At 34.4% G+C, this 24,892-nt stretch overlaps 1 protein-coding gene across 3 annotated transcripts in view; it reads left to right on the plus strand.

Moving 5' to 3' along the window:
• Positions 1-22,023, plus strand: part of PAXIP1 (PAX interacting protein 1) — a 64,030-nt gene extending 42,007 nt beyond the window's left edge. For all 3 annotated transcript variants that reach the window (XM_037835746.1, XM_037835748.1, XM_037835747.1), the window contains 12 exons: positions 364-501; positions 1,168-1,289; positions 1,799-1,983; positions 3,317-3,360; positions 5,927-5,997; positions 7,674-7,776; positions 11,053-11,221; positions 15,024-15,124; positions 16,324-16,458; positions 16,545-16,620; positions 16,724-16,784; positions 21,582-22,023. In XM_037835746.1, coding sequence (XP_037691674.1) covers positions 364-501; positions 1,168-1,289; positions 1,799-1,983; positions 3,317-3,360; positions 5,927-5,997; positions 7,674-7,776; positions 11,053-11,221; positions 15,024-15,124; positions 16,324-16,458; positions 16,545-16,620; positions 16,724-16,784; positions 21,582-21,597 — 1,221 coding nt within the window. In that variant the 3' untranslated portion in view covers positions 21,598-22,023. The remainder of the gene's footprint in view (positions 1-363; positions 502-1,167; positions 1,290-1,798; positions 1,984-3,316; positions 3,361-5,926; positions 5,998-7,673; positions 7,777-11,052; positions 11,222-15,023; positions 15,125-16,323; positions 16,459-16,544; positions 16,621-16,723; positions 16,785-21,581) is intronic.
• The last annotated feature ends 2,869 nt before the right edge of the window (positions 22,024-24,892 follow it).

Consider the following 24,892-nt stretch of genomic DNA (forward strand, 5'->3'; position numbering starts at 1 on the left):
TATATTTTTAACTGGTGATATGCAGGGTCTTCTGTGTTATTACGGGGTAATTTTAATTCTGATGATGACAAATGTTAGTTCATTCTGTGATTAAAGTTACTTTAAAAATTGTTAAAAATTGATTACTTTTCCTCCATGTTCTCCTTCATGTATAGATAGTAACATTTTTCAGATTGTGTTAAAATTAACTGTTACACTGTTCTAGTGTGTTACATTAATAAATTGAATGCTAAACTTCATGGAATTCTCTGATACATGGGACTTCCAATAAAGATGGCATTGTAGTTATTCAATTTTACAACTTTATACTTTATCTTGCAACAAAGATCCAAAAACAACAAACCTGTATTTTATGATTGATAGGCAATAAGAGAAAGGAAGAGATGTATCACTGCACATTGGTTAAATGCAGTCTTAAAAAAGAAGAAAATGGTACCGCCTCATCGAGCCCTTCATTTTCCAGTGGCATTTCCACCAGGAGGAAAGCCATGTTCACAACATGTAAGGGAAAATTCTTTTTTTTTTTTTTAATTCTCTTTCTTTAGCATATAATCATGCACTGATGATGTCTCTTGTATTGGCTTCTGAATTAGTCCTTTTGTGTGTACTTAGTCTGGCCTGTTCTATGCCTTGTCTTATTTCCTTTTATTCCCCTAGAGAAATCAGTTTTTCTTGCACGTAGTAGATATTTGATTGACTCTCCAATGTCTTTGACACTATTTAAAATTATAAAGTCAGGTGTTTTGCACCAGAGTGACTACTGTTGGAATCAACTGTTTGAATCTATAGTTGTGGATCTTCCCACTCACACACTCTAAAATTTGAGATCAGTAAGGCAAGTGAAGAACTAACTAATAGATGCTTAATAAGTTAACGCAATTAAAATTATCTGAGCAACGTCACATTAATGCAAAAAAAGTTTGGTGTCATTTATCCTTGGGTTTTTATCCCTCTTCCCTTAGTACAATTCTGGCTTTGAAATTCTTAGCAATGATATTAACAAATGATTGCTATAATGCCAAAAAATGAATGAATGTGTTGTATGTATGTATATATGTGTTTGTGTATGTAATAACTAAAAAGTAAAATAAGACTTGGGTTTGAATTTGTTGTGGGTTTTTGTTGTTGTTGTTGTTGTTTTACCTTTTTCGCTCTTTTTCTCCTTAGATTATTTCCGTGACTGGATTTGTTGATAGTGACAGAGATGACCTAAAGTTAATGGCTTACTTGGCAGGTGCCAAATATACAGGTTATCTTTGCCGCAGCAACACGGTCCTCATCTGTAAAGAGTAAGCAAAATATTGAAGTAAATTTCTTAGTCTTAAATTTATGCACAGTATATGGCTATTTCAGTAATTCTGTATTTTTTACCTTATCATGGCCTTGTGGTGAAAATTTGTAGATGAAAATAAAAATCTTTTACAAGAATAGCAATGGTAGTCATGGTATTGTTAGCAGAAATATCTAGTAAACTTTGAATTCATGAAATTAGATGAATTACGGTCAATTACTGAAATACAGTGAAATTAGGTAAAAAGGATAAGGTAGTAGTAGGACTAAGAGAAATTATATTTGTGGTTTGTTTTGTAATCCAGTAGGAGCCTTGAAGTATACATTTAATTACTAGCCAGTGATTACTGTTAACTTTGCTAAGATATATCTGCTGTTTCTATTATGGAAAAAAAAAAATGTTTTTTATTGGTTTTTCTTGAAAATGAGCATAAATTCAAATAGTAGACAACTCTAACATCTAACATTTAGTAAATGTGCTCTCTCCTCAAAAATAAAAAAATAAAAGACCAACTGGTTTAAAGTATGAAAAAGCCAAAGAGTGGAGGATACCATGTGTAAATGCCCAGTGGCTCGGTGACATTCTTCTTGGAAACTTTGAAGCTCTAAGGCAAATCCAGTATAGTCGCTATACAGCATTCAATCTACAGGATCCATTTGCCCCTACTCAGCATTTAGTTTTAAATCTTCTAGGTAAGTGGAATTTCACATGCTAAAATTGTATTTAAGTAAACAAATTTTTCAGATATTCTTGAGTGATTCTCATTGTAGCAATATTGAAGTAAAATTTGATTAAGCTTCTACCAGAAATATTAAGACCCCTTTTCATTTCTTCTTCTGCAAGTATTAGAAATAGTTCTCCCACCTTTATACTAACCAACAAGCTTGGCCTTAGCTTTCTAATCTGTTTTTAATTCATTTCTTATTTCCTTTACAAACTTTCTTCCTCTCTGTTCTGCCCAGGAATTTTTGTTGGTTTGGTATTTTTATTTGTTTTAATAGAGATAAGAGGAACATTTGGAAGCCTTATTAGACTTGTGTCCCTTTAGTCTTTTCTATCAAGCCATTATCCTTACAAAATGCTATCTGTGCTATGAAACCTTCCCTGCTTTCCTTCTGTTTCAAGCTAGAATTGATGTCTCTTCTTTGTCATTGTAATACTTGGATTGAATTGCTCTTGTATTGTGAATATCTTTATGCCTTGTAAAATAGGTGTAGTGTGCATGCCTGCTGCTCCCCATTTCAATTTTTAAAAACTGAGGGATTAATATCCCCATTATATATATTACCACACTTAATTTAAATTCTGCTTTTACTAAATTGAACATTATTCAAAAATGATCATTCATACTCTACTTTAACTTTCTTTTAAGGGAGGGAGCCCATTCCTTTGATGGATAGCTTTAATCATGAGAAAGGTCTTCTTCATGTTGAGCCATAATCTGCTCTTGGTCTTACTTCAACTCTGAAATTATTAGAAAGACTACTAGTCCTTTCATAGATATCCAGCTTTAAGTATTTAAACATGATCGTCATGTCTGCTCTATCCCACAAGAGTAAACATGCTGGTCCTTTCAACCATCCCTTATTTGATGTGGTTCCTTTGCCTGTCCTTTCATGTTAGCTGCCTCTAGTCATAACTTGTTTGTTAGAGGCCAAACTGATACCCAGAACTAGACACAGTTTTCTAGAAATGGTCTAACCAGGCAGCACACAGTGGGATGATGAGTACTGTTGATTTGGGCTAATCATTTGCTTTGTTTGCTTGTTGTTGTTCTTAATGTTACTTTAAATAGATAATGTGCAGTAAACTAAATTCAAGAGCTTTTGCAGGGACAGTTTACTATTCCTCATCTTGTACTGGAAAAAAAATTTTTTTTTAAGTATAGTACTTACCTTTATCTCTATTAAATGTTGTCAGCTTAGTCACCTGTTTGTTACCAGCCCCAGAAAAGGCTTTTACAAAAAGGCTTTCCTTTTTTTTAAGCAATATGGCATTGTAAAAATAACATATTTCTCTCTTTAGATGCTTGGAGAGTTCCATTAAAAGTGTCAGCAGAGTTATTGATGGTATGTCGAGTTAATAACCTTACTTTGGATATTACTATATTATAAATATGCAGTAGGAATGTTGTATTTGTAAATTTAAAATTCTATTAGTAGTTTGTCAGCATGATAAATGAAGGCTATATCGTCCTGCCACAAGATGTTTACTAAGTGTTTTTTAATCTTAATTGTTGATGTTATTATTGTTAGGTGTTCATATGTATATAAACATGTGAGGAGGATTGTTCAGGGGAAGTTGGAAGTTTTTTTTTAAGCCCCTATCTAGTTTCTCTCTTAGTAATTACATTCTCTGGGGAGCATCAAAGAGCTGTATGAGTGCTTAAAGAATAGCAGAACAGAATAAAATCATAAGGCTACTTTATGTTTTCCGTAGGGTTAAAGAGATAAGAACTTCAAGAACAGTCATTAGGAAAAGATTGCTTTAGGGGGCCTATTACCCATTTTAGGCCACAGATTAGAACTAAAGGCGTCTTATATCTCACTTTAATAAAGAGGACATGCATTCCTAGTATTCCTAGGTTTGGTATCACATCACATTGATTGTGGTCTCTCATCTACTTTTCAGGATAGTCTATTCTGGAAGTCTGAATACCGTTGGTTTTTAGTTATAAAACTAATAAATAAGGGCCATCTTTTAAGTGAGGGGCTGTCTACATTCTCATTTGTCCCATATGATTAGTAGAACATTGTTTTTTCTGAGCAACTGTTTTTACTCTTTAGTATTTGTTAATTTATAGACAGGCCATTTCAATAATTTTTCACTTATAATTTTTCTGCTGTTAGTTGGCAACATTTAACTGCATGCCAGCATTGTGAGAATATTTTTACTGTTTGCATGGTAGTAGTGTAATTTAAAGGTTTTAGGTTTACATATGTGTTATCATATATATTGACTTGTATTTTTTAAAAAAAGTGGACTTTCATGTTTATGTGTTCATTGATTTTTCATAACATCTCTGTCATATAAAGAGGTAATTTTAGGGTTTGTACTCACTTTAAACAAGTGAGGAGAAGGTTCTTGTCAGGATTACCAAGTAATACTAAGCCTGTCTTCTGATTATTGACTGACTTCTTTACTCATTTTCCAAGTCTAATCTAGAAACTACTGATAATCATCTAGAGTCTTTCAGGCAGCCTGTGGGATGGTATCTTGTTTCCTTAATGCTACTGTGGTCATATGTATTTTTTCCTAGCATAAATTAGTGTTATGATTTTAGTAAAACATGACCAGCTTTGATACATCAGCAAAAGCAAATACTCTCCCACTTCATTTGGATGAAAAAATTTTTGTGGTGGCTGACTTTAAGATCAAGTTGCAAGCGTGGTCACCAGAGTTTGTCTGCTCTCAAACCCAAGGCCTCCAGATGTTGATTTCCTCTGTGGCTTTGTATCAGTAATTAAAAGGTGAAAATCGAAGAGACTAGGAGGCCAGCTTACCTTATTTGTATATCCCACCGTGTGTTTTTCTGTCATTATTACCCCTAAATAGTTATTTGGAGATCTAAATGTGATGGTTCAGATTTCTCAAAAAAGAATCAGAACTGGAAAAGTCTTGTTGTCGTGATGTGAAAGAGCCCAGTCTACCTGAAGTAGAGGGTTTCATTGTTTTATCATAAAGGTGTTAGAAAGAAAAAATGTGAACCTTCTCTCAAATTATTGTAAAGCGTGATTCTCCAATAGATTTCAAAGGGCTAATAGATTTTAAATATTTTATGTAGGTAAGCTTGTATTTATTTTGGTGTTCTAGATATGGTTAGAAAATGTAAGTGGTAGTTTAAGTAAATTAAGATTGAGAGGTGGTTGTTTTAAATAGTAAAAACATGCAAAAATAAAATATCTTTTTTAAAGAGCCTCTAAGTTTTCAATTTAAAGAGGAGGTGAATAAGATTAAGGAGCAGAATTGAGAGGTTGACTGTGGTGGAGATCCCAAAAGGGAGAGCTGTCTTCCATCTCTCTTTCTTTCGCTTGGCATGGCTTTCTGCTCCAAGGTCAGGAATTCAAGCTTGTTTCTAGGGACTGTAGATTCTTCTCCTGAGACAAAGGACATGGGTTTCTATACCTTATTTTGTTCTTAGTAGCACTATCAATTTAAATGGTCATGTAATATCTTTTGTGCCACCTGATAGGTTAAATTTCTGTTTTAAGAACGGTCTTCTTTTTTTAGGGGAACTTAATTGCAATCGTTATGTTTTCCAAATTCTATATTGGAACACAAAACAAGAGATTTGAAATACAAACTGTCTTGTAAAGTTAAAGGCTGAGGTCTCTACATAATGTAACATGAAGTGAGGAAAGGAAAGGAAGAAGATATTTTAAAGAACTGATAGGATTTGGTGAATGAAGAAGAAAAATAAAAAACGATACCGAGGTCCTCTATGGAATAATTAACTTCTAATCCTGGCTTGCCTTATTCAAGTTACCTTTTTAGGCAAATACTAGTTTTGTTTTGGTGGAGTTTGATTCTTGTAAATGATTAGTTTGATTTTTTGGACACCTAAATCTTTTGGAAGCTGCACTGTTACTTGGGAGATTATGGATTTTAAAGTAAACAATAATATTTTAATTACAGGGTGTAAGATTACCTCCCAAACTGAAACAGAATGAAGTTACTAATATCCAGCCTTCTTCCAAAAGAGCCAGGTATGAATAATCAGCTTATTTTTTTATGGTTGGTTGTTTTTACAGGTCTGTTTTAGAAAATTGACAGCAATTGGGAAAAGTTTTCACTGTAATTAGGATTTCAAAGAATTTGATTTTTTGCTTGACAAATTTATTGTGACTATTTCTCATTTTATTGCTGGAGATAAATGATGGATAATTATATAGGCCAGTATATTTTTTCTTTATTTCTTAAAAAAAAAAATTTTTCTTTTTTGAATCCTTTTCTTTAAGCAAAATCTTACCCAGAACCCCCGATATGTAAAACATAAGCTGATGTGATTGAAAATGAGGGTGGGAGATCTAGAACCCCAGGCTCTGAGACACCTTATAGAACCCTAGGTTTCTGCATGGTACTCTTTAAAACCCCCCTTAGATGTGCTGAAAGAACATCCTCAGATGTTTAATCCACTTAGGTTTGCTTCTTTGAGTTTGCCAGTTTTTAATGAGGAGGAACAAAACAGTATTAACTGTGGTAGAAAAGAGGATCTCTGACTCTTTTGGAATTATGTGTAGGCACCCTTATACATGATACACATTGAGTTTAGCTTGAGGTAAGTATGTATGTATGCATGCATATCTTTTTTTTTTTATCTTCATTTTATTGAGATATATTCACATACCACGCAGTCATACAAAACAAATCGTACTTTCAATTGTTTACAGTACCATTACATAGTTGTACATTCATCACCTAAATCAATCCCTGACACCTTCATTAGCACACACACAAAAATAACAAGAATAATAATTAGAGTGAAAAAGAGCAATTGAAGTAAAAAAGAACACTGGGTACCTTTGTCTGTTTGTTTCCTTCTCCTATTTTTCTACTCATCCATCCATAAACTAGACAAAGGGGAGTGTGGTCCTTATGGCTTTCCAATCCCATTGTCACCCCTCATAAGCTACATTTTTATACAACTGTCTTCGAGATTCATGGGTTCTGGGTTGTAGTTTGATAGTTTCAGGTATCCACCACCAGCTACCCAAATTCTTTAGAACCTAAAAAGGTTTGTCTAAAGTGTGCGTAAGAGTGCCCACCAGAGTGACCTCTCGGCTCATTTTGGAATCTCTCTGCCACTGAAGCTTATTTCATTTCCTTTCACATCCCCCTTTTGGTCAAGAAGATGTTCTCCGTCCCACGATGCCAGGTCTACATTCCTCCCCGGGAGTCATATTCCACGTTGCCAGGGAGATTCACTCCCCTGGGTGTCTGATCCCATGTAGCGGGGAGGGCAATGATTTCACCTTTCAAGTTTGCTTAGGTAGAGAGAGAGGGCCACATCTGAGCAACAAAGAGGCATTCGGGAGGAGGCTCTTAGGCACAATTATAACTTCCCTTCTTTTTAAAACCAATTTTTAAAAAATTTAATTGGGAGGGAGGGAATTGATGAGGAGGAGAATATTGATTTGAACAAAGTTATTTGATTGGATGCTTCCCTTAGAGGTTTCAGATTTTCTGTCTTTTCTGGGGGTGACTGTGTATAAATGTTGTTAAATCATACACATAGGACAGGCAATTCATATTTTTTCCCTTAAGGAAAAAAAACACACACTTATAGCTATTAAAGAATGTTAAAGCTATTCAACTCTTCTCTTGTTTTCCAAAGAAAATGTTCATTTTTAGTAAATAATAAATCACTCTATTTATTTTATAGGATTGAAGATATACCACCTCCCACGAAAAAGTTAACACCAGAATTGACCCCTTTTGTTCTTTTCACTGGATTTGAGCCTGTCCAAGTTCAACAGTATATTAAGGTGAAATTTTATTCTACTTTATATAAGAATTTTAGCAATGTTCCCTTTCTCTTTTTGCTTTGGGCTAGCAGTTTATTAAACTAACATTTAATCTGGAGTATCTTTCTGTAGTATTATTTTATAGTGTTTGTAGTAGTATTTATGGTAATAAGTAGTAATTTAGTTGTTAGTGACTTGTACTATACAGTTATTTCCTACTTAGATACTTGCTTTCTTGTAGAAAAATATGATTCAGATGAGTAGTCTTCTTAAATATAAATAGCACTGCTTTTATAATCATGTAAACATTTGCAAGACTACTCAAATGTTATTTTTTCCCCATTCTACCCACTTTCATCTGTACAATTCAGTGAAAATAATTACATTAAATATTATTGTATATCATCACCACCATCCATTACCAAAATGTTTTTTTTTTGTTTGTTTGTTTTCAAGTAGCAAGCAGTAAAGTTTATTTGAAAAGCTGGCACATACAGGGAAATAGCACAGGTTGGTGAGAAGGAAGGCAGGCTTGAGAGGTCAGCACAGTTGGGCCCCAAGAGAGGGGAAGCACCTGGTTGAGCTGTGTCCAGGTTTTATATGTTAGCCTGTTGCTATGCTTTAGGACAGGGTTGGGGGTGGAAATTCCCATGCTCCCCCCACCCTGGCTTAAACCCTCTTTCTCCCTCCACATGACTATCTCAGCTGATTCTGAGAACTGGGGTCTGGTTCTCCTTCCACCCAGCCCCTCCTTTCTCCCTCTGCCTGTCTGTCTCAGCTGGTTCTGAGAAGTAGGGTTTGATTCCCCTTTTGCTCTACGCCTCCTTGATCTCCATCTGGCTATCTTGACTATGGCTTGATGCTGACCCTCCATTTGAACTGACTGATGCCCTGGCCTGCCCAGAGTGCCCTATTCTAGCCTGCCTCACTGTGGCTTTCTCTCTATCTGAATTTCATTCCACTTTTGAAGAAATCCAGTAATAGGATTAAGACCCATCCTGATTGAATTGGGCCGCACCTTAACTGAAGTAACCTCATCAAAAGGTCCTACTTAAGATGGGTTCACACCCGCTGGAATGGATTGCGTTTAAGAACATGTTTTTCTGGGGTATGTAGCTCCAAGCCACCATACTACCTTTATGCATTCTTACTCTTTTCACGTATATCTTCAGATTTCTAAACAGGTTAATAATTGGAATAGTAAGCATTCTGAACCTTTATGATAAGCCAGTTATTGTGTGAAGTACTTTATATATAACTCATTTAATCTTCACAGTAACAATATACCCCTGTAGCTATACAACAGATGATTACCTGATAACCAGATATAAGGCAGTTAAGTAAATTCTCTTAGATCACACAACTAATTAGGTGGTGGATTTGGGAATTGAATTCAGGTAATCTTTTTTTTTTTTTTCAATTCATTTTTATTGAGATATATTCACATACCATGCAGTCATACAAAAAAAGTGTACATTCAGTTGTTTACAGTACCATTATATAGTTGTGCATTCATCACTAAAATTAATTTTTGACATTTTCATTACCACACACACAAAAATGATAAGAATAAAAATTAAAGTGGAAAAGATCACCAAAACGTTTTCATCACCCCAGAATGAATCTTTGTGCCTGTTAAACAATAACTCCCCAACTTCCTCTCCCCTGGCTTCTGGTGATCTGTAATCTGCTTTCTGTCTTTCTGAATTTGTGTATTCTAGGTATCTCTTGTAAGTGAGACCATATAATATTTGTCCTTTGTGTCTGGCTTAATTCACTCAACATGATGTCTTCAAGGTTATTCCATGATGTTGTTTATATCAGGACTTCATTCCTTTTTATGGCTGTATAATACTCCATTTTACAAATAAACCACATTTTTTTTAATCCATTTATCTGTTAATGAAAACTGGGTTGCTTTCTCCTATGGCTATTATGAATATTACTGCTTTGAGCATTAGTGTACACATATCTTTTTGGGTCCCTGTTTTCTTTTGAGTTTATCCATTACCTAGAAGCAGAATTGTTGGGTCAGATGGTAGTTCTATGGGAGTTCTATGTTTAACTTTTTCAGGAACCACCAGACTTTCCACAGCAGCTGCACCATTTTATATTCCCACCAACACTGTACTAAGGTTCCAATTTCTCCACATCCTCACAGCACTTATTTTCTGATTTTTAAAATTACAACCATTCTAGTGGCTGTGAAGTTGTATATCATGGTCTTGATTTGCATTTCCCTAATGGTTAATAACGTTATATTATCTTTTCATGTGCTTTTTGGCTGTTTGCATATCTTCTTTGAAGAAATGTCTACTCAAGTACTTTGCCCATTTTTTAATTGGGTTGTTTATAGTCCTTCTTTATATATTGTGAATATGAAACCTTTATCAGATATATGGTTTCCAACTATTTTCTTCCATTCTCTTGGTTTTCTTTTCTCTTTCTTGACAATGTCCTTTGATGCACAGATTTCAAATGTCATTTTAATAAAGACATCTAATCTAAAGGAATGATTGTTCCTCTTTGTTCTGGAGTTGAAACGGCAGGTTGGTTTTTTTTTGGGTGGGGTTAGGCCAAAGAGTGGTTGGTTTATGTGTTTAGATAATAATAGGAAGAAAATTTTAAATACAGCTTTTGAAATAACAGCCTAAGGGATGGTGGAATTTTGTCATTTTTTGGGGGGGTGGAGTTTATTGAGAGTATTAATATATATAATTGGTTGTCAAGAGTGTAGGATCACTATCACATTGGATATCATATATTTTAAAGGAAAAACCCAATTATAATTGCTACTATTATAAACTTAGTACAATTTAATATATTTCCCTTTAAAATATGAGTATTGTTATTAGATCATTTTTAAAAATATGTTCATGTTTTCAGTCAATTTCTATACCATCATTTTTTTAAAAATAGAGATAATTTGTTAACATCCCTCATTAATATCAGTTTTTACTATCACCTCCGGGCATATTTGCTCTTTACCATCAAATGAGCTGTATCATCCATAGGTTATTTTAGTTATTCATATAGGTATGTTATTCATATTTCATGGGGAATTTTAATCTTGATTCATGTAGAATTGACTAGACATTTAAATTTTATATTCACAGTTTTACTTTTTTCCTAAAGTTTTGTGATTTTTGTTTTGTTGTGTCTGTCATACTGTTTTCCATGGATGAGAATTATATCCATAAATCTTCAGGTAACTATTCATCTGTATTTCATTCTGTTAGTATGCGTCTCTACAGATTTTTAACTTTTTCATTTCTGACCTGTGTTTGTAACTTTTAGAAACTCTATATTCTTGGTGGTGAGGTAGCCGAGTCTGCACAGAAATGCACACATCTCATTGCCAGCAAAGTGACGCGCACCGTAAAGTTCCTGACAGCAATTTCTGTAGTAAAGCACATAATAACTCCAGAATGGTTAGAAGAATGTTTTAAATGTCAGAAATTTATTGGTAAGTAGTAGCACCAGGACCTTTATTTTTAATGTCAAATAAATGTGTAAATGTTTTCTTGAATTTATCTCTGTTTTCATCCCAACAAACATCTGGTCTAATGTCTGTTTGATAATCATCCATTGAAATGTGTACATTTATTTCATGTCCCAGTTTGATAGTTATGCTTTTTACCATGGAAATATAAAGGTTTTGGTAATTTATAATATTAAGGGAAAAAATAAGCTTTGTATCCATTTCTTGCTTTGCTGTTTTCTTATTAATATATTTTATCTGAAAATTTGGCTGTATAATGAGATTGTTGTAATGTGGTAATACATAATTTTTCTCTTTACTTGGAAAGAAAGCAGGTTTACTTAAACGTCCTGGCGCAATTTGAATATCACTTAATTTGGAGAAAATTGCCTGCCTTCTCTTTCCCATACCTTGCCTAGAGCACCAAAAGTGAATTCCTTTTACTAGCACACAAAAGTGAAAATCCCAATTACAGTCACTGTATATACATTTTGTTCTCTATAATACAAATTATATTCTAAATGTAAGAAATATGTTTTTCACTAGATTAATAGACCTAAATGCTTTTAGAGCCTCGTTAAGTATTAAATGAATTTAAAATCCAAATTATTTTTTTCTTCATAGAAGCTGTATAACCCAAACAAATTTGTATCTTTATTATCTTAAGTAATCGTAGTATTACTTTTTTTGTAAGTGATCCTTTAGATGCAGAATTGGTATTGTAATCCATCATCTAGTAAAACAGGAATCTAGAACTTTTCCAAAAGTGCTTCCAAAAGCTTTTCTTAGTCTTCATCTGGCCACTTACTTGGGTGGGCAGGTGGAAGAGGCATATTGCCCTGGTTTACCACTTTCTCATTTTTAGTTTTCTGATGGTCTCTATGCCCCAACCACAATGGCACTAAAACTTAACTCCTTTGCTACCCCTACCATGTATGGTATTGATTAGCAGCCTGTTATTTAGGGTGTCTACATACTTACATGTTTTTCTCCAGTTGTTTGTCCTGCTTTTCCCTGTTATACTCACTCTTTCTCAGTTGTACCCCCTCATTCCCTAGCCCTAAAGCAGTAGCGTAATACAGCTGCCAAAGGCTAAGGACAGGCTTTTGTGGCCATGGAACAGGAAAAGCTCCCAGGGACACTACTGGTCCTTGTTGGCTCCATGCTCTTCTAATTGATGAAACTGACCTTATTAGTCACTTAATGGGTAGAAGTCATTGTTTAATCAATGTTTATTAAATTAAAATATTTTTAAGATCCATGTCATTTTCTTGACAGCTGTTTGTCAAGAATAGTGTAAGTATAATTTAATAGTTTAAGTATAATTCAGTCTGTAGTTTAAATAAATAAATAAAATGCATATATATTTTAAAGTTCTAGTGGTCCAGTTTTACAGTTGAAAAGTTAAGATCCAGAAAAATATAGATACTTAAGATTGCCATTTATAGCAAAGCTGGAACTAAACTTAAAATTCCATGATTCAGTATATCCAAAGTAATAAAACATAGAAAAGACTAAATCATTAATATAATAGAAAAATACTAAATCTCCATTACAATGTATTGAGTAGTATTTAGAACTTTTCTTTTCAGTCAAAATATTGGAAGTTTTTTGTCCTTACATTTTTAAAAACTGATAAAATATAAAAGATAACAGTGAAGACAGAGGAAAAAAGTTTGAGAAATAATTACTACAAACATATATTTCAGCTCCAAATTTTGTATCATGGAGAATTATATAAAATTTAGAATGAGATAGCCTGTTTTTTAATTGAAATACTAAATATATTTTCTTAGGTTTTAAGGAGTAAAATGTACATGAACTTTGCATAAAATATACGTGAGCTTTGGGGAGACAGGTCTTGTAATTTTATAGTAGCCCTTGGTTCCATTTGACAGGTACCCTTACTTTAGTGTTCTTAATTATTACTTTCTGAATTTGCTTTTCTTTTTCCTTTTCTAACCAGAAACATCAATTTGGTGAAAACCAGTTTGTCAAAAGACCAATTCAAACTTAAAGGACAATTGCAAAAATAACACAGAACCTATACAAAGAACTCTAAGATTCCTTTTCCCTGTCCCCAGATACCCAGATCCACCAACTATCATTTTGCCACATTTGCTTTGTCATTCTGTTTATCCGTCTGTCTGTCCATCTATCTGTCTGTTTTCTAAACATTTTAGAGTAGGTTGTATCATCTTGTTTCTAAACCACTTAATATTTCCATGTACATTTCCTAAGAATAAGGATATTCACTTATGTAATCACGTTAAGTAAAGTCATGAAGTTCAGGAAATTTAACATTGATATAAAGCTTATGGTCTATATTTTAATTTTTTCATGTCCCAATAATTTCTTTTTGGATATTTTCTCCTCCATTACCAGATCTAGTCCAGGATCATGTGTTGGATTTAATTGTTATTCCCTCTTAGTCTCTCTTTTTATAAAATTGTGGTAAAATATATACAACATTAACTTTCCCGAACTCCCAAGCATTCAGCATTCAGTGGGATTAATCATATTCACAATGTTGTGCTACCCTTACTACCATCCATTGCCAGAACTTTCCCTTCTCCCCAAACAGAAACCGTGTGTCCATTATTCATAACTGACCATTTCCTTCTTTCTCCCACCCTTGATAATCTGTACTCTACTTTCTGTGTCTGTGAGTATATATATATATTCCAGCTGTTTCATGTAAGTGGATTTATACATCTGTCCCCTTGTGTTTGACTTACTTTATTCAATATGATGTCTTTAGGGTATATCCATTTGTAGCATGTATCAGAACTTTATTCCTTTTAAAGGCTGAATAATACTGTATTGTATGTATATACCACGTTTTGTTTATCCATTCATCAGCTGATGGTATTTGGGTTGCTTAGACCTTTTGACTATTGTGAATAATGCTGCAATGAACATTGGCATTCAAATATCTTTTTAAGTCTCTGTTTTCAATTCTCTTACATAAGGTCATTTGGTAGTTCTATGTTTAACTCTCTGAGGAACCACCAGTTTTCCACAGTGGCTGCACCATTTTACATTCCCAGCAGCGTACTAAGATTCTAAGTTCTCTATACCCTTGGCAGCATTTGGCAATTTTTAATTACAGTTATTCTAGTGACTCTCAGGTGGTATCTCATTGTGGTTTTGATTTGCATTTTGCTAATGGCTGATGTTGCATCTTCAAAAACTGGTAAAGCTGTCCTTTCAAATATAAAAAATTGCTATATACTTTTATATGCTTAAAAGCATTAACTTTTGGTAAATCTTTTAACTTACGTAAATTTACCTTATTGATTATTAGCTAACTGACTCTAATGTCCCTCAAATTATTGTTTGTGGCAGAAGGTACTATTTAATGAGAGTTTTAAGGTTGTTTCTCTAGGACTGGATTTCTTAACCTGGGATCTGTGGACTTAGAGAATTTGTGAACTCCCTAAAAGAGTGTGTGAAATTATGTTTGAGGGACACAGAGAAGAGATGCATTTATGACACAGGGTTTCATAGCTTTCAATAAAATTTTTGAAAGGAGTTTTTGACCCAAAATGTTAAGAATCACTGATCTAGAAGAACACAGAATATCTGCCTGTATATGTCCAGTTGTTTTCAGGGAGGAAGTAAATGAAATATGATGGATGAGACTTAAGTACTCGAGGATTTAATAGGTGAATGTGAGCCATGAATAATATGTACATGAACAGCTGGGAGAGTTCTGTGACTGGATTGCTCGTGTCACATTTCATGTTTCTGAATTTTTCAGAATGCATGGTATTTTGTTTTCCAGATGAGCAGAACTATATTCTCCGAGATGCTGAGGCCGAAGTGCTTTTCTCTTTCAGTTTGGAAGAGTCCTTAAAAAGGGCACATGTTTCTCCACTCTTTAAGGTACACTTTAAAGGAAAAAATGAAAGAAGTCCTAGTACATGTAAAAGATCAGATCATACAACTGAACATAGAAGATAATTTATTGGGCAGTGCATATCTGGAGGAGTTAGGCTTACCTTGGCTTCCCATTTATGATTTATTCTTCTTGAATTTGTTACTGGTGATCATCTTCCAGTGAACTATAGTATACCTCTAAAGTACTCTTCATTACTATAGTTAAAGAGAATTGATACCAAGATTAAATAAATAGATCTATTTGAAATATGATTTTTAATATCTGGGTATTCCAAGAATTTATTTATGACTAATTTAATTGGTAAGAGACATGTAAGTTCACTTTTCTGCTTCTAACAAATTTTTGGAGGACATTATGTACTTAATGCTATTCTCATTAAATGTGTATTCAGAAGGAGGAGATACTTGGAAAAACATTAATTGAATACCTGGGTAACTCACAAGTAAAGATTTTTAAATATCCATTAGATAAGATACTTAGGACAGTTCATAATTTTTATTTTGTAAGAGTAGCTAAGTCTATCAGTAAAAAAAATTGGTTCTTTGAACTTCTTGAGAACAAACTTACGAATCAGAAACAATTTGCAATACTGAGTTAATATGTATTTTACTGAAAATAGTCTGATTTTCCTAAATATTTGATTTTTTTTTTTTCCTGTGAGCAGTTTAAAACAAAATGGTATTTTGTGGTATACTTAGGAGCTGGGCTGTTACGGAATTCAGTCTTAACCTTCAGTATCATTTCCTATTCTATTCAAATCCAAATAAAATGTAGATAATAAAAGGAATATAGGCCAGGAATTGTGCTTTATCAGTCTATTATTTGGCAGGTAAATGTGGTTAAATATAATGCTAATTTATAGTTTTATAGAAATTATGGTAAATGTTTCTAATATTCTTGCTTGTATCACAAAGTATGTCATTTCTTTTAGAATCATAATAATCATAGATCATACCTACATGTGACAGATACATAATTGGAAATAATATTTTTTCAGATTTTACATGCCTCGATTCCTCTAGACCCACTTCAGGTTTGGGGACTGATTGGGGGGCTAGTACCTTCTTAATGAATTAGAGTCTTTTTGTCAAAAAATCTCAGGGTAGAATTTATGAAAAACTATGTACTCTAAAAATTAAAAGCATTTTTAAACCTTATACATTTATTTCCATTTTATTTTTAGGCAAAATATTTTTATATCACACCTGGAATCTGTCCAAGTCTTTCAACTATGAAAGCTATTGTGGAATGTGCAGGAGGAAAAGTATTATCTAAGCAGCCATCATTCCGAAAACTCATGGAGCATAAGCAAAATAAGGTGGATAGAAGTGAAATACACTGATGAATATATCATATATAAGTTTTATTATCCAGTAACTGTTAACCTCATTTTCTTTTCCTTAGAGTTTGTCAGAAATAATTTTAATATCCTGTGAAAACGACCTTCACTTATGTCGTGAATATTTTGCCAGAGGAATAGGTATGGTTTATTGCTCTTGCTGTATATTAGAGTATGTGTGTTTATGCACATGGAGCTCTATTATTTAGTTAATTTAATTAATTTTTATTTTTATTGCTTTCAGATGTTCATAATGCAGAGTTTGTTCTTACTGGAGTACTTACACAAACACTGGACTATGAATCATATCCTTTTAGAAAAAGAATAAAAAGTGGATGTGTTGAATATGAAAATGAATTTCCAATAATGATAAAACATGGCTTTACTGTTCTTACAAGCCATCTTTCCTTTATTTACTACTATGATTTTATGAAGTTAACAGTCTTTCTTTTCATAATATTCATATGAGTTTCAAATAAAAGCGTTCTTAACTTTGAAAGTTCATTTTCATTAGATACTATCAGAAAGGATCTGTAGTATCTAGTGTATAAGTAATTGATAGACAATTTGATAAAATAGAAAATAATTGCAAAAATATATATGTATCCTATATGTATTTCTTCTTTATCAGATCATTTTTAAGCTTGTAGTATTCAAAATAAAAGTTAGATTGTGTGGCCCCTGTCATCACTTTGTGATGTGGAAAGAAAAACACAGTTTAATAGAAGCATCAAAATGAATAATGCATTAACATGTTGCTAATAGGTAAAATACAAAATCTTTAGAATAATGTATTTTGACACTTCAGCTTTTTATGACTTAGGCATGGGGGGGATCTCCTCTTCTGTTATTTACGGTCCTTATTCAAAATCTCTAAAATTATTATTTTAATAGGAAAATGGCCCAACAGTGAAGCGGAATGGGCCTCACAAAACATGAAGAAAATATGCATTTAACAACTAAAGAGGGCTGGCTCTCAGATAACATTTCTTATCCCTTGGGCTCATTGCAGTTAGGCTGAAGGGAAGGCCTACCCATGGGCAGATGTCTTTCTATTCTGCTCTTGTTTTCCCTCAACTTTTTATTTTGAAATACTTTCAAACTTACAGGACAATTACAAAAAGATTATAAACTCCATACAGAGAATTCCAGCATACGCCAATCCCTCACATATCCAGATATGCCAATTTTAGCATTTTGCCACATTTGCCATATCATTCTATCTGTCTTTCTGTCTGTGTCACAATCAATGTATTTTCTCAGTAGTTGAGTGTAGGTTGCATACATCATGCTCCTTGAACACAGTACTGCCATGTGCATTTCCTAAGAACAGGGTAACTTACATATCCACCTTAAGTACAATTACCAGGTTAAAGAAATTTACTATTAATATAAAGCTTACAATCTATATTCCATTTTTTCATATGTCCCAATAATGTCCCTCTGAGCCTTTTCTCCTCCTTTTCTAGATCCCCTCCAAGATTATGTATTGCATTTGATTGTCATTGTCTCTTTGGTTGCTCTTTTTCTTTTTTTTTTTTTATTTTTTAATTGCAGGAACATATAGAGAGCATAAACTTTCCCATCTCGGTTACTCCCAAGCATACCACATGTTTAATCACATTTGCAGTATTGCAGCACTCTCGCCACCTTTGATTACTAAAACTTTCCCATCTCCCCAAACAGAAATCCTATACCCATTATGCGTTAACACCCCATTCTCCCTGCTATTCAACCTGACAACATATACTGTAATTTCTGTCACTATGAACTTGCATATTTTTCAATATTTTCATTGTAGTTACCAGGGAGCTTAAATTTAACATCAAAATGAATAACAATCTTGTTTACTTGGATACCAACTTAATTTCAATAGTATTATACACTATGTTCCTGTACCTTTCTATTCCCCACCTTTTTGTAGTTCTTGTCACATATTACATGTTTGCACACTTATCGGTCCAAAACCACTGATATATCATTACACTTTATGCATTTGCCTTTTATATCCTATAGGAAATAAGAAGTGGAGTTTCACACCAAAAATACTGGCATTTATATTTATTTACCCATGTCGTTACCCTCACTGTAGATCTATATTTCTTCATGCAGCTTTGATCTACTGTCCTTTCCTGCCAACCCACAGAACTCTCTTTAGTATCTTTTGCAGGGCCAGTCTAGTGGTTACAAACTACCTCAGCTTTTGTTTATTTGGGAATGTCTTAATCTCTCCCTCATTTTTTTAAACATTTTTTATTGTGAAATATAACATGTACAGAAAAGTGATAATTTTCAAAGTATGATTTAACAAGTAGTTATAGAACAAATCTCCCTCATTTTTTAAAGACAGTTTTATGTGATACAGAATTCTTGCTTGGTGTTTCTTTTCTTTCAGCACTTTAAATGTGTCTTCCCACTTCCTTCATTTCTCCATGGTTACCATGAATTGGCACTTATCTTATTGAGGCTCCCTTGTATGTGATAGTTGATTCTCTCTTACAGCTTTCAGAACTTTCTATCTTTGGCATTTGAAAATTCGCTTATTATATGCCATGGTGTGAGTCTATTTGGGCTTATCCTATTTGGAGTTCATTGAGCATCTTAGATGTGTATTCTTGAGTCTTTTGTTAAATTTGGGAAGTTTTCTGCCATCATTTCTTTGAATATTCTCTCTACCCCTTTCTCTTTCTTCATCTAGGAGTCTCCCAATGCATACGTTAGTACACTTAGTGGTATCCCACAGGTCCCTCAGACTCTGTTCACTTTTCTTTGCTCTTTTTTTCTTTCTGATCTGTGAATGATTTCAGCTGTCTCATCTTCAGGTTCTCTGACTCTTCTGTCAGCTCCAAGCTCTGTTGAAACCCTCTAGGGAATTTTTAATTTCTGTTACTATGGTCTTTAGGTCTGTTTGGTTCTGTTTCATAATTTCCATCCCTCTATTGATATTCTCTTTGTGTTCATCTTTTGTTTTCCTGAGTTGCTTTAGTAGTTTGTCCACGTTTTCCTGTAGCTCAGTGAGCATATTTAGGACCCTTTCTTAAAGTCTTTGTTATGTCCCCAAGTCTGGTCCTCCACATTGATGATTTCTAACATTTTAATCTTCTCGTTTGCCTAGGCCATCACTTCCTGTTTCTTTGTATATTTTGTGACCTTTTGTTGAAACCTGGACATTTTGAAATTTTAAGGTGTTATCGCTGCAGTTTAGACTCTGAAACATCTGTTCCTTGAGCTCATATCCAGCTAGTGTTATGACAGAGCTTTCTTTGATTGCCAGGAGCTAACCAAAAAAAAGCAGAAGGAAAAAAAGGAAAAGATCTTTCCCAGTATTTGAAAATTGTGCAAATGCTTTCCTTCAGGGCTTATCCATGTAATCACTTTACAGAATAGCTCCAGGCCAAAGTGCAGGGGCTCCCTGGTCCTTTCTGTGCATAAGTCTTGAGCATGTGCATGTGGCCCTAGGAATTCCCCCATTTATACAGTTCTGAATGTCTTCTTCCCTAGGAAACAGTTTTCTCACAATCTGGGCACTGTACTGTATGCCCTACAGCCAGCAATCCCTTGCACAATTTGACTGCTCTCACAGCATTCTGTAGGAGAGCTCTGTGAGCCATCTTCTACATGCAGGGCGAGCTCTGGAACATCATTTGGGCCAGACATACATGCTCCTAGTAGGTACACGGGTTACTTTGCTCCCTTTGGAACCAGGGCAGCAGATCTGCACTAGGAGCACAGGCCAGCTCCACACCAAGCAGTGAGGGGTGGGGGAGGAGCCAGTGCAGGAGATCCTACCGCCTTCAAGTAGGCTTTTCCTTGATTTGGCACACATCCTGTTAACTGTATTTAACAGTAACAGTTTTCTGGAACTTTGAAAAAGATGTTTCTGCCAGTTCTTGCTGGTTGTTCAGAGCTTCTGTGTAAGGAGGGAACTATGAAGCATCTCACCCTGCCATTTTGAGCAGGGTGGAGTCTCCAGACTCCTTTACATGGAATTTTATCAACATCTTTCTGACTAATGCCAGCGTTAGCCAGATTATCCCTGAAACAAAGGAATTTTGTGACGTGTGTGGATAGGAGTACTTCATTTTTTATACCATGTTCAAGTCATACAGGTTAGAATGATACCCATCCTTGGTCAGTTCTTTTTTCCTTCTGTTTCAGCAAGTTATATTGAACACTTTCCTCTTAACCATAAAGGCTTTATGTTTATGGTATTAAGCAGAAGACCTAAATATTATTGGAAGTAAAGCACTTCTAAGAAGAAGAAAAATTTGCCTCCATTCTATAAGCAAATGTTATGTTTAATAGTAAATACTTTGAGTGATGTTTAGTGCAGAGACCCTCTCCTTACTATCGGAGCTTTTTATATCCCACCATATATAAGGAAACTTGCAGGAGTTACTGATACACGTGATAAAACATCTGTCAAATTTTGGCAGGTATCATGCTTTTCACATCTTGTTTTTACACAATATGTGCTCTAGGTTTTTTCCAGATTTTTTTCCTACCACTCATATTTATATTTGTGTAGTTTTATCCTATAGTACTTTACCTTTCAGAAGGAAGAATTGCTTTAAAGGAATTGTGGATTATTTGTGGGTATTACCTCCAGTTTTTTGTATCTAGAGCCTAAAATTAGCCTGACTAAATTTTGTCCCACGTGGGTGGTTTAGAATTACAGGGGCTGGCAGGTGCTCCTGAAGATAGCAGTAGGCATCAGTTTTTTGTGGTGGGGCTTTTATGAGATCAGCCTAACAGGGTTGTACATTGTCAATGTTAGTTTATAGAAAAATCCAGCTCTTATTGAATCTCAACCTTAGCTGCACATTGGAATCACCTGGATAGCTTATTCTTCATGCCTGGGTCCATGCCCCAGAGATTCTGAGTTACTTAGTGTGAGTGAACATGTTCATCAGGATTTTTTAAAATTTCCTGTGATTTGAATATACAGCAAGACTGAGACTGACTGGTTTAAAACGATAAGGAAAATGCTGTGGCATTCTTATTAAATAACACTTGAAACTAGTTAACTAATTTAAAGTTAGAATCCTTTTATGTTGTTATTTTGCATTATGTTTGAAAGTTGTTTTCCTCAACAAGCCTACATATAAATTTAATTGATGGCATCTAAACTCCTGTGTGACTCTGGATTCCTGGAGCACAAGATCTGGGTGTTTTAGCTGTTGGATAAAGCAACCAGTGCTTCCTGCAGATGCTCTTGTTTTCCAGCTGCTTTCTTAGGTGACAAGCGTTTTAAAGCAGGAAAACAAATATAATAAACTGCATCTTATTAAGATGTGTAATTTTATTCTGAGGAAACATAAATTATGTTTTGTATTATATGACTTTAAGAGCCCACATTAGGTTTTATGATTCATTTGCCAGGTTTTTAAATGTTTTCACAAAACTGTTCAGAACTTCACCTACAAGTAAAATGGTGTAAATAAAGACCTTGCTATCTCTAAATTATGGATGTTAAAAGATTTGAACTGTTTTGTACTTTGATTATTTTTATTTCTTATACTCTTTTCTTTTATATTGATATCTTCCCACATTTTAAATAAATGTACTTTTGTACTTTACTTAGAATTGAATGATCCTTTATTATTCCATATTTTTTGTATATCTTAGATGATTTGCATCAAACTGGATCACATTTTAAGTAATTTCAATGCTAAATATTTTCTAGTCAATTTTCTCCTAAAGAAATAATTTCCAGAAGGCAGCTATTACCTGTCATTGTAATATATAAACTCCAAGGCAGAGGTATATTCAAAATATTTAGCATCAGAGCACAGGCACCAACTATTCAGAACCAAGTTGCACAAAAAGCCTATGTCAGCCCTGCTTCTCTTCCACATCTTGATTGTACTATAATACTGTTTGGATCGTAGGTACAATGCAGTAATTGGGAGACCACACTTTAGTAAATATAATTAGGCAAAAACTAATATATTGAAAAAATGTGTGGATATTGTCATAGATGTCCAGAGGTTTTCTCACATCTCTGCGCATCAGGTATGGTTCCTGAAAAGCTGAATTTGCTACCATGTAGTTCTGAAACTTCTTAGAAATATATTTTATTGATTTCAGAGTTAATTCTTTAAATGGACAATCCAATTTTGAGAAAGCACAGTGGGAGAATGTATTACAGATTTTAACACAGAATGAATTCCATTTAATTGGAATTTTCAGTATTCAAGTAAGCCCTAATGTTTGTTACACATTGAAGACATCACTCCCTTAGGTATTTTTCCCAACTCCAGTAAGGTAGGGCCAGGTGGGGAAGTTACAATGGAAAGGAAATTTGGCTTTATATGGATACCAACAACACACAATTTCAAACTTTTTAAGTAAGGATCAATATCTTCAACTTTATCCCTTACCTGTTTAACCCTTGACCTTATGTGGTCATTTTTTTTTAATTCAGTTTTATTGAGTTATATTCATATACCATACAGTCATCCAAAGTGTACAGTTTCTTCACAGTACCATCATATAGTTGTGCATTCATCACCCCAATCTATTTTTGAACATTTTCCTTACACCAGAAAAAGTAAAAATAAGAATAAAAAATAAAAGTAAAAAAGAGCACCCAAATCATACCCCCCCACCCCATTTTTCATTTAGTTTTTTGTCCCCATTTTTCTACTCATCCATCCATACACTGGATAAAGGGAATGTGAGCCACAAGGCTTTTACAATCACACTGTCACCCCTTGTAAGCTACATTGCTATACAATCGTCTTCAAGAGTCAGAGCTACTGGGTTACAGTTTGATAGTTTCAGGTATTTACTTCTAGCTATTACAATACATTAAAACCTAATAAGGGTTATCTATATAGTGCATAAGAATGCCTACAGAGTGACCTTTCTACTCCATTTGGAATCTCTTAGCCACTGAAACTATTTCATTTCATTTCACATCCCTCTTTTGGTCAAGATGTTCTCAATCCCACTATGCTGGGTCCAGATTCATCCCTGGGAGTCAGATCCCACATAGGGGAGAGGGCAGTGAGTTCACCTGCCGAGTTGGCTTAGCTAGAGAGAGAGGGCCACATCTGAGCAACAAAGAGGTACTCAGGGGGAGACTCTTAGGCACAATTATAAGCAGGTTTAGCTTCTTCTTTGCAGTAACGAGCTTCATAAGGAAGGGCAAGTCCAATGATAGAGGGCTCAGCACACCAAACCTCCAGTCTTCGATGTTTATGAGAACATACAGCAACAATCCCAGGTGAGGAAGCCCAACACCTCTGCATTTTCCCCCAGCTCTTCAGGGGGGTCCTGCATATATATTTTTATTCTCTGTCCAGATTACTTTGGGATGTGTCTCTGTTTCACACTAAGCTATGCAAACCTACCAGGTCTCACTTGCTATTAAAAGTTCTATGTAATTATGGTATTTGAACAAACTACGAATTAAATTGTTTAGGAAATACAGATCCTGCACCAACTAAACATCTCTTCCCTTGGTCCACATGGAATTTGAAGTTTTAAAACACAGGCAGGACACATCATCAGGGAAACCAGATACTGGATATTTCCTCCTTCTGTGACCTGAGCTTGTTCTTAATCTGGGAAAACCTGATTGGGGTGGCCTAGGAGGTCAGATGCCTAGACAACAGAAAACTACAACCTACACTAGGAAAAATGAAGCTATGGCCCAGTCAAAGGAACAAACATACACTTCAACTGAGATACAGGAATTTAAACAACTAATGCTAAATCAATTCAAAAAGTTTAGAGAATATTTCACAAAAGAGAGGCTGTAAAGAAAACACTGGGCATATATAAGGCAGAAATCGAAAGTTCAAAAAAAAAAAAAAACTAGTAGAATCTATAGAAATGAAAGGCACAATACAAGAGACAAAAGACACAATGGAAATATACAACAGCAGATCTCAAGAGGCAGAAGAAAACACTCAAGAACTGGAGAACAAAAGCCTGCATGCAAAGGAGCAGATGGAGAAAATGAAAAAATATGAGCAACATCTCCAGGGACTTCAAGATGAAACAAAGTACAAGAATGTATGTATCACTGGTGTCCTAGAAGGAGAAGAGAAGGGAAAAGGGGCAGAGGCAATAATAGAGGAAATAATGAAAATTTCCCATCTCTTATGAAAGACATAAAATTACAGATCTAAGAAGCGCAGCGTACTCCAAACAATAGATCTGAATAGGCCTACGCCAAGATGCTTAATAATAATCAGATTATCAAACGTCAAAGACAGAGAATCCTGAAAGCAACAAGAGAAAAGCAATCCATCACATACAAAGGAAGCTTAATAAGACTTTGTCAGCTCTCTCAGCAGAAACCATGGAGGCAAGAAGGAAGTGGTGTGATATATTTAAGATACTGAAAGAGAAAAACCACCAACCAAGAATCCTATATCCAGCAAAGCTGTCCTTCAAATTT

The sequence above is a fragment of the Choloepus didactylus genome, chromosome 5 (assembly GCF_015220235.1).
Source record: "Choloepus didactylus isolate mChoDid1 chromosome 5, mChoDid1.pri, whole genome shotgun sequence".
NCBI classification, from domain to species: domain Eukaryota; kingdom Metazoa; phylum Chordata; class Mammalia; order Pilosa; family Megalonychidae; genus Choloepus; species Choloepus didactylus.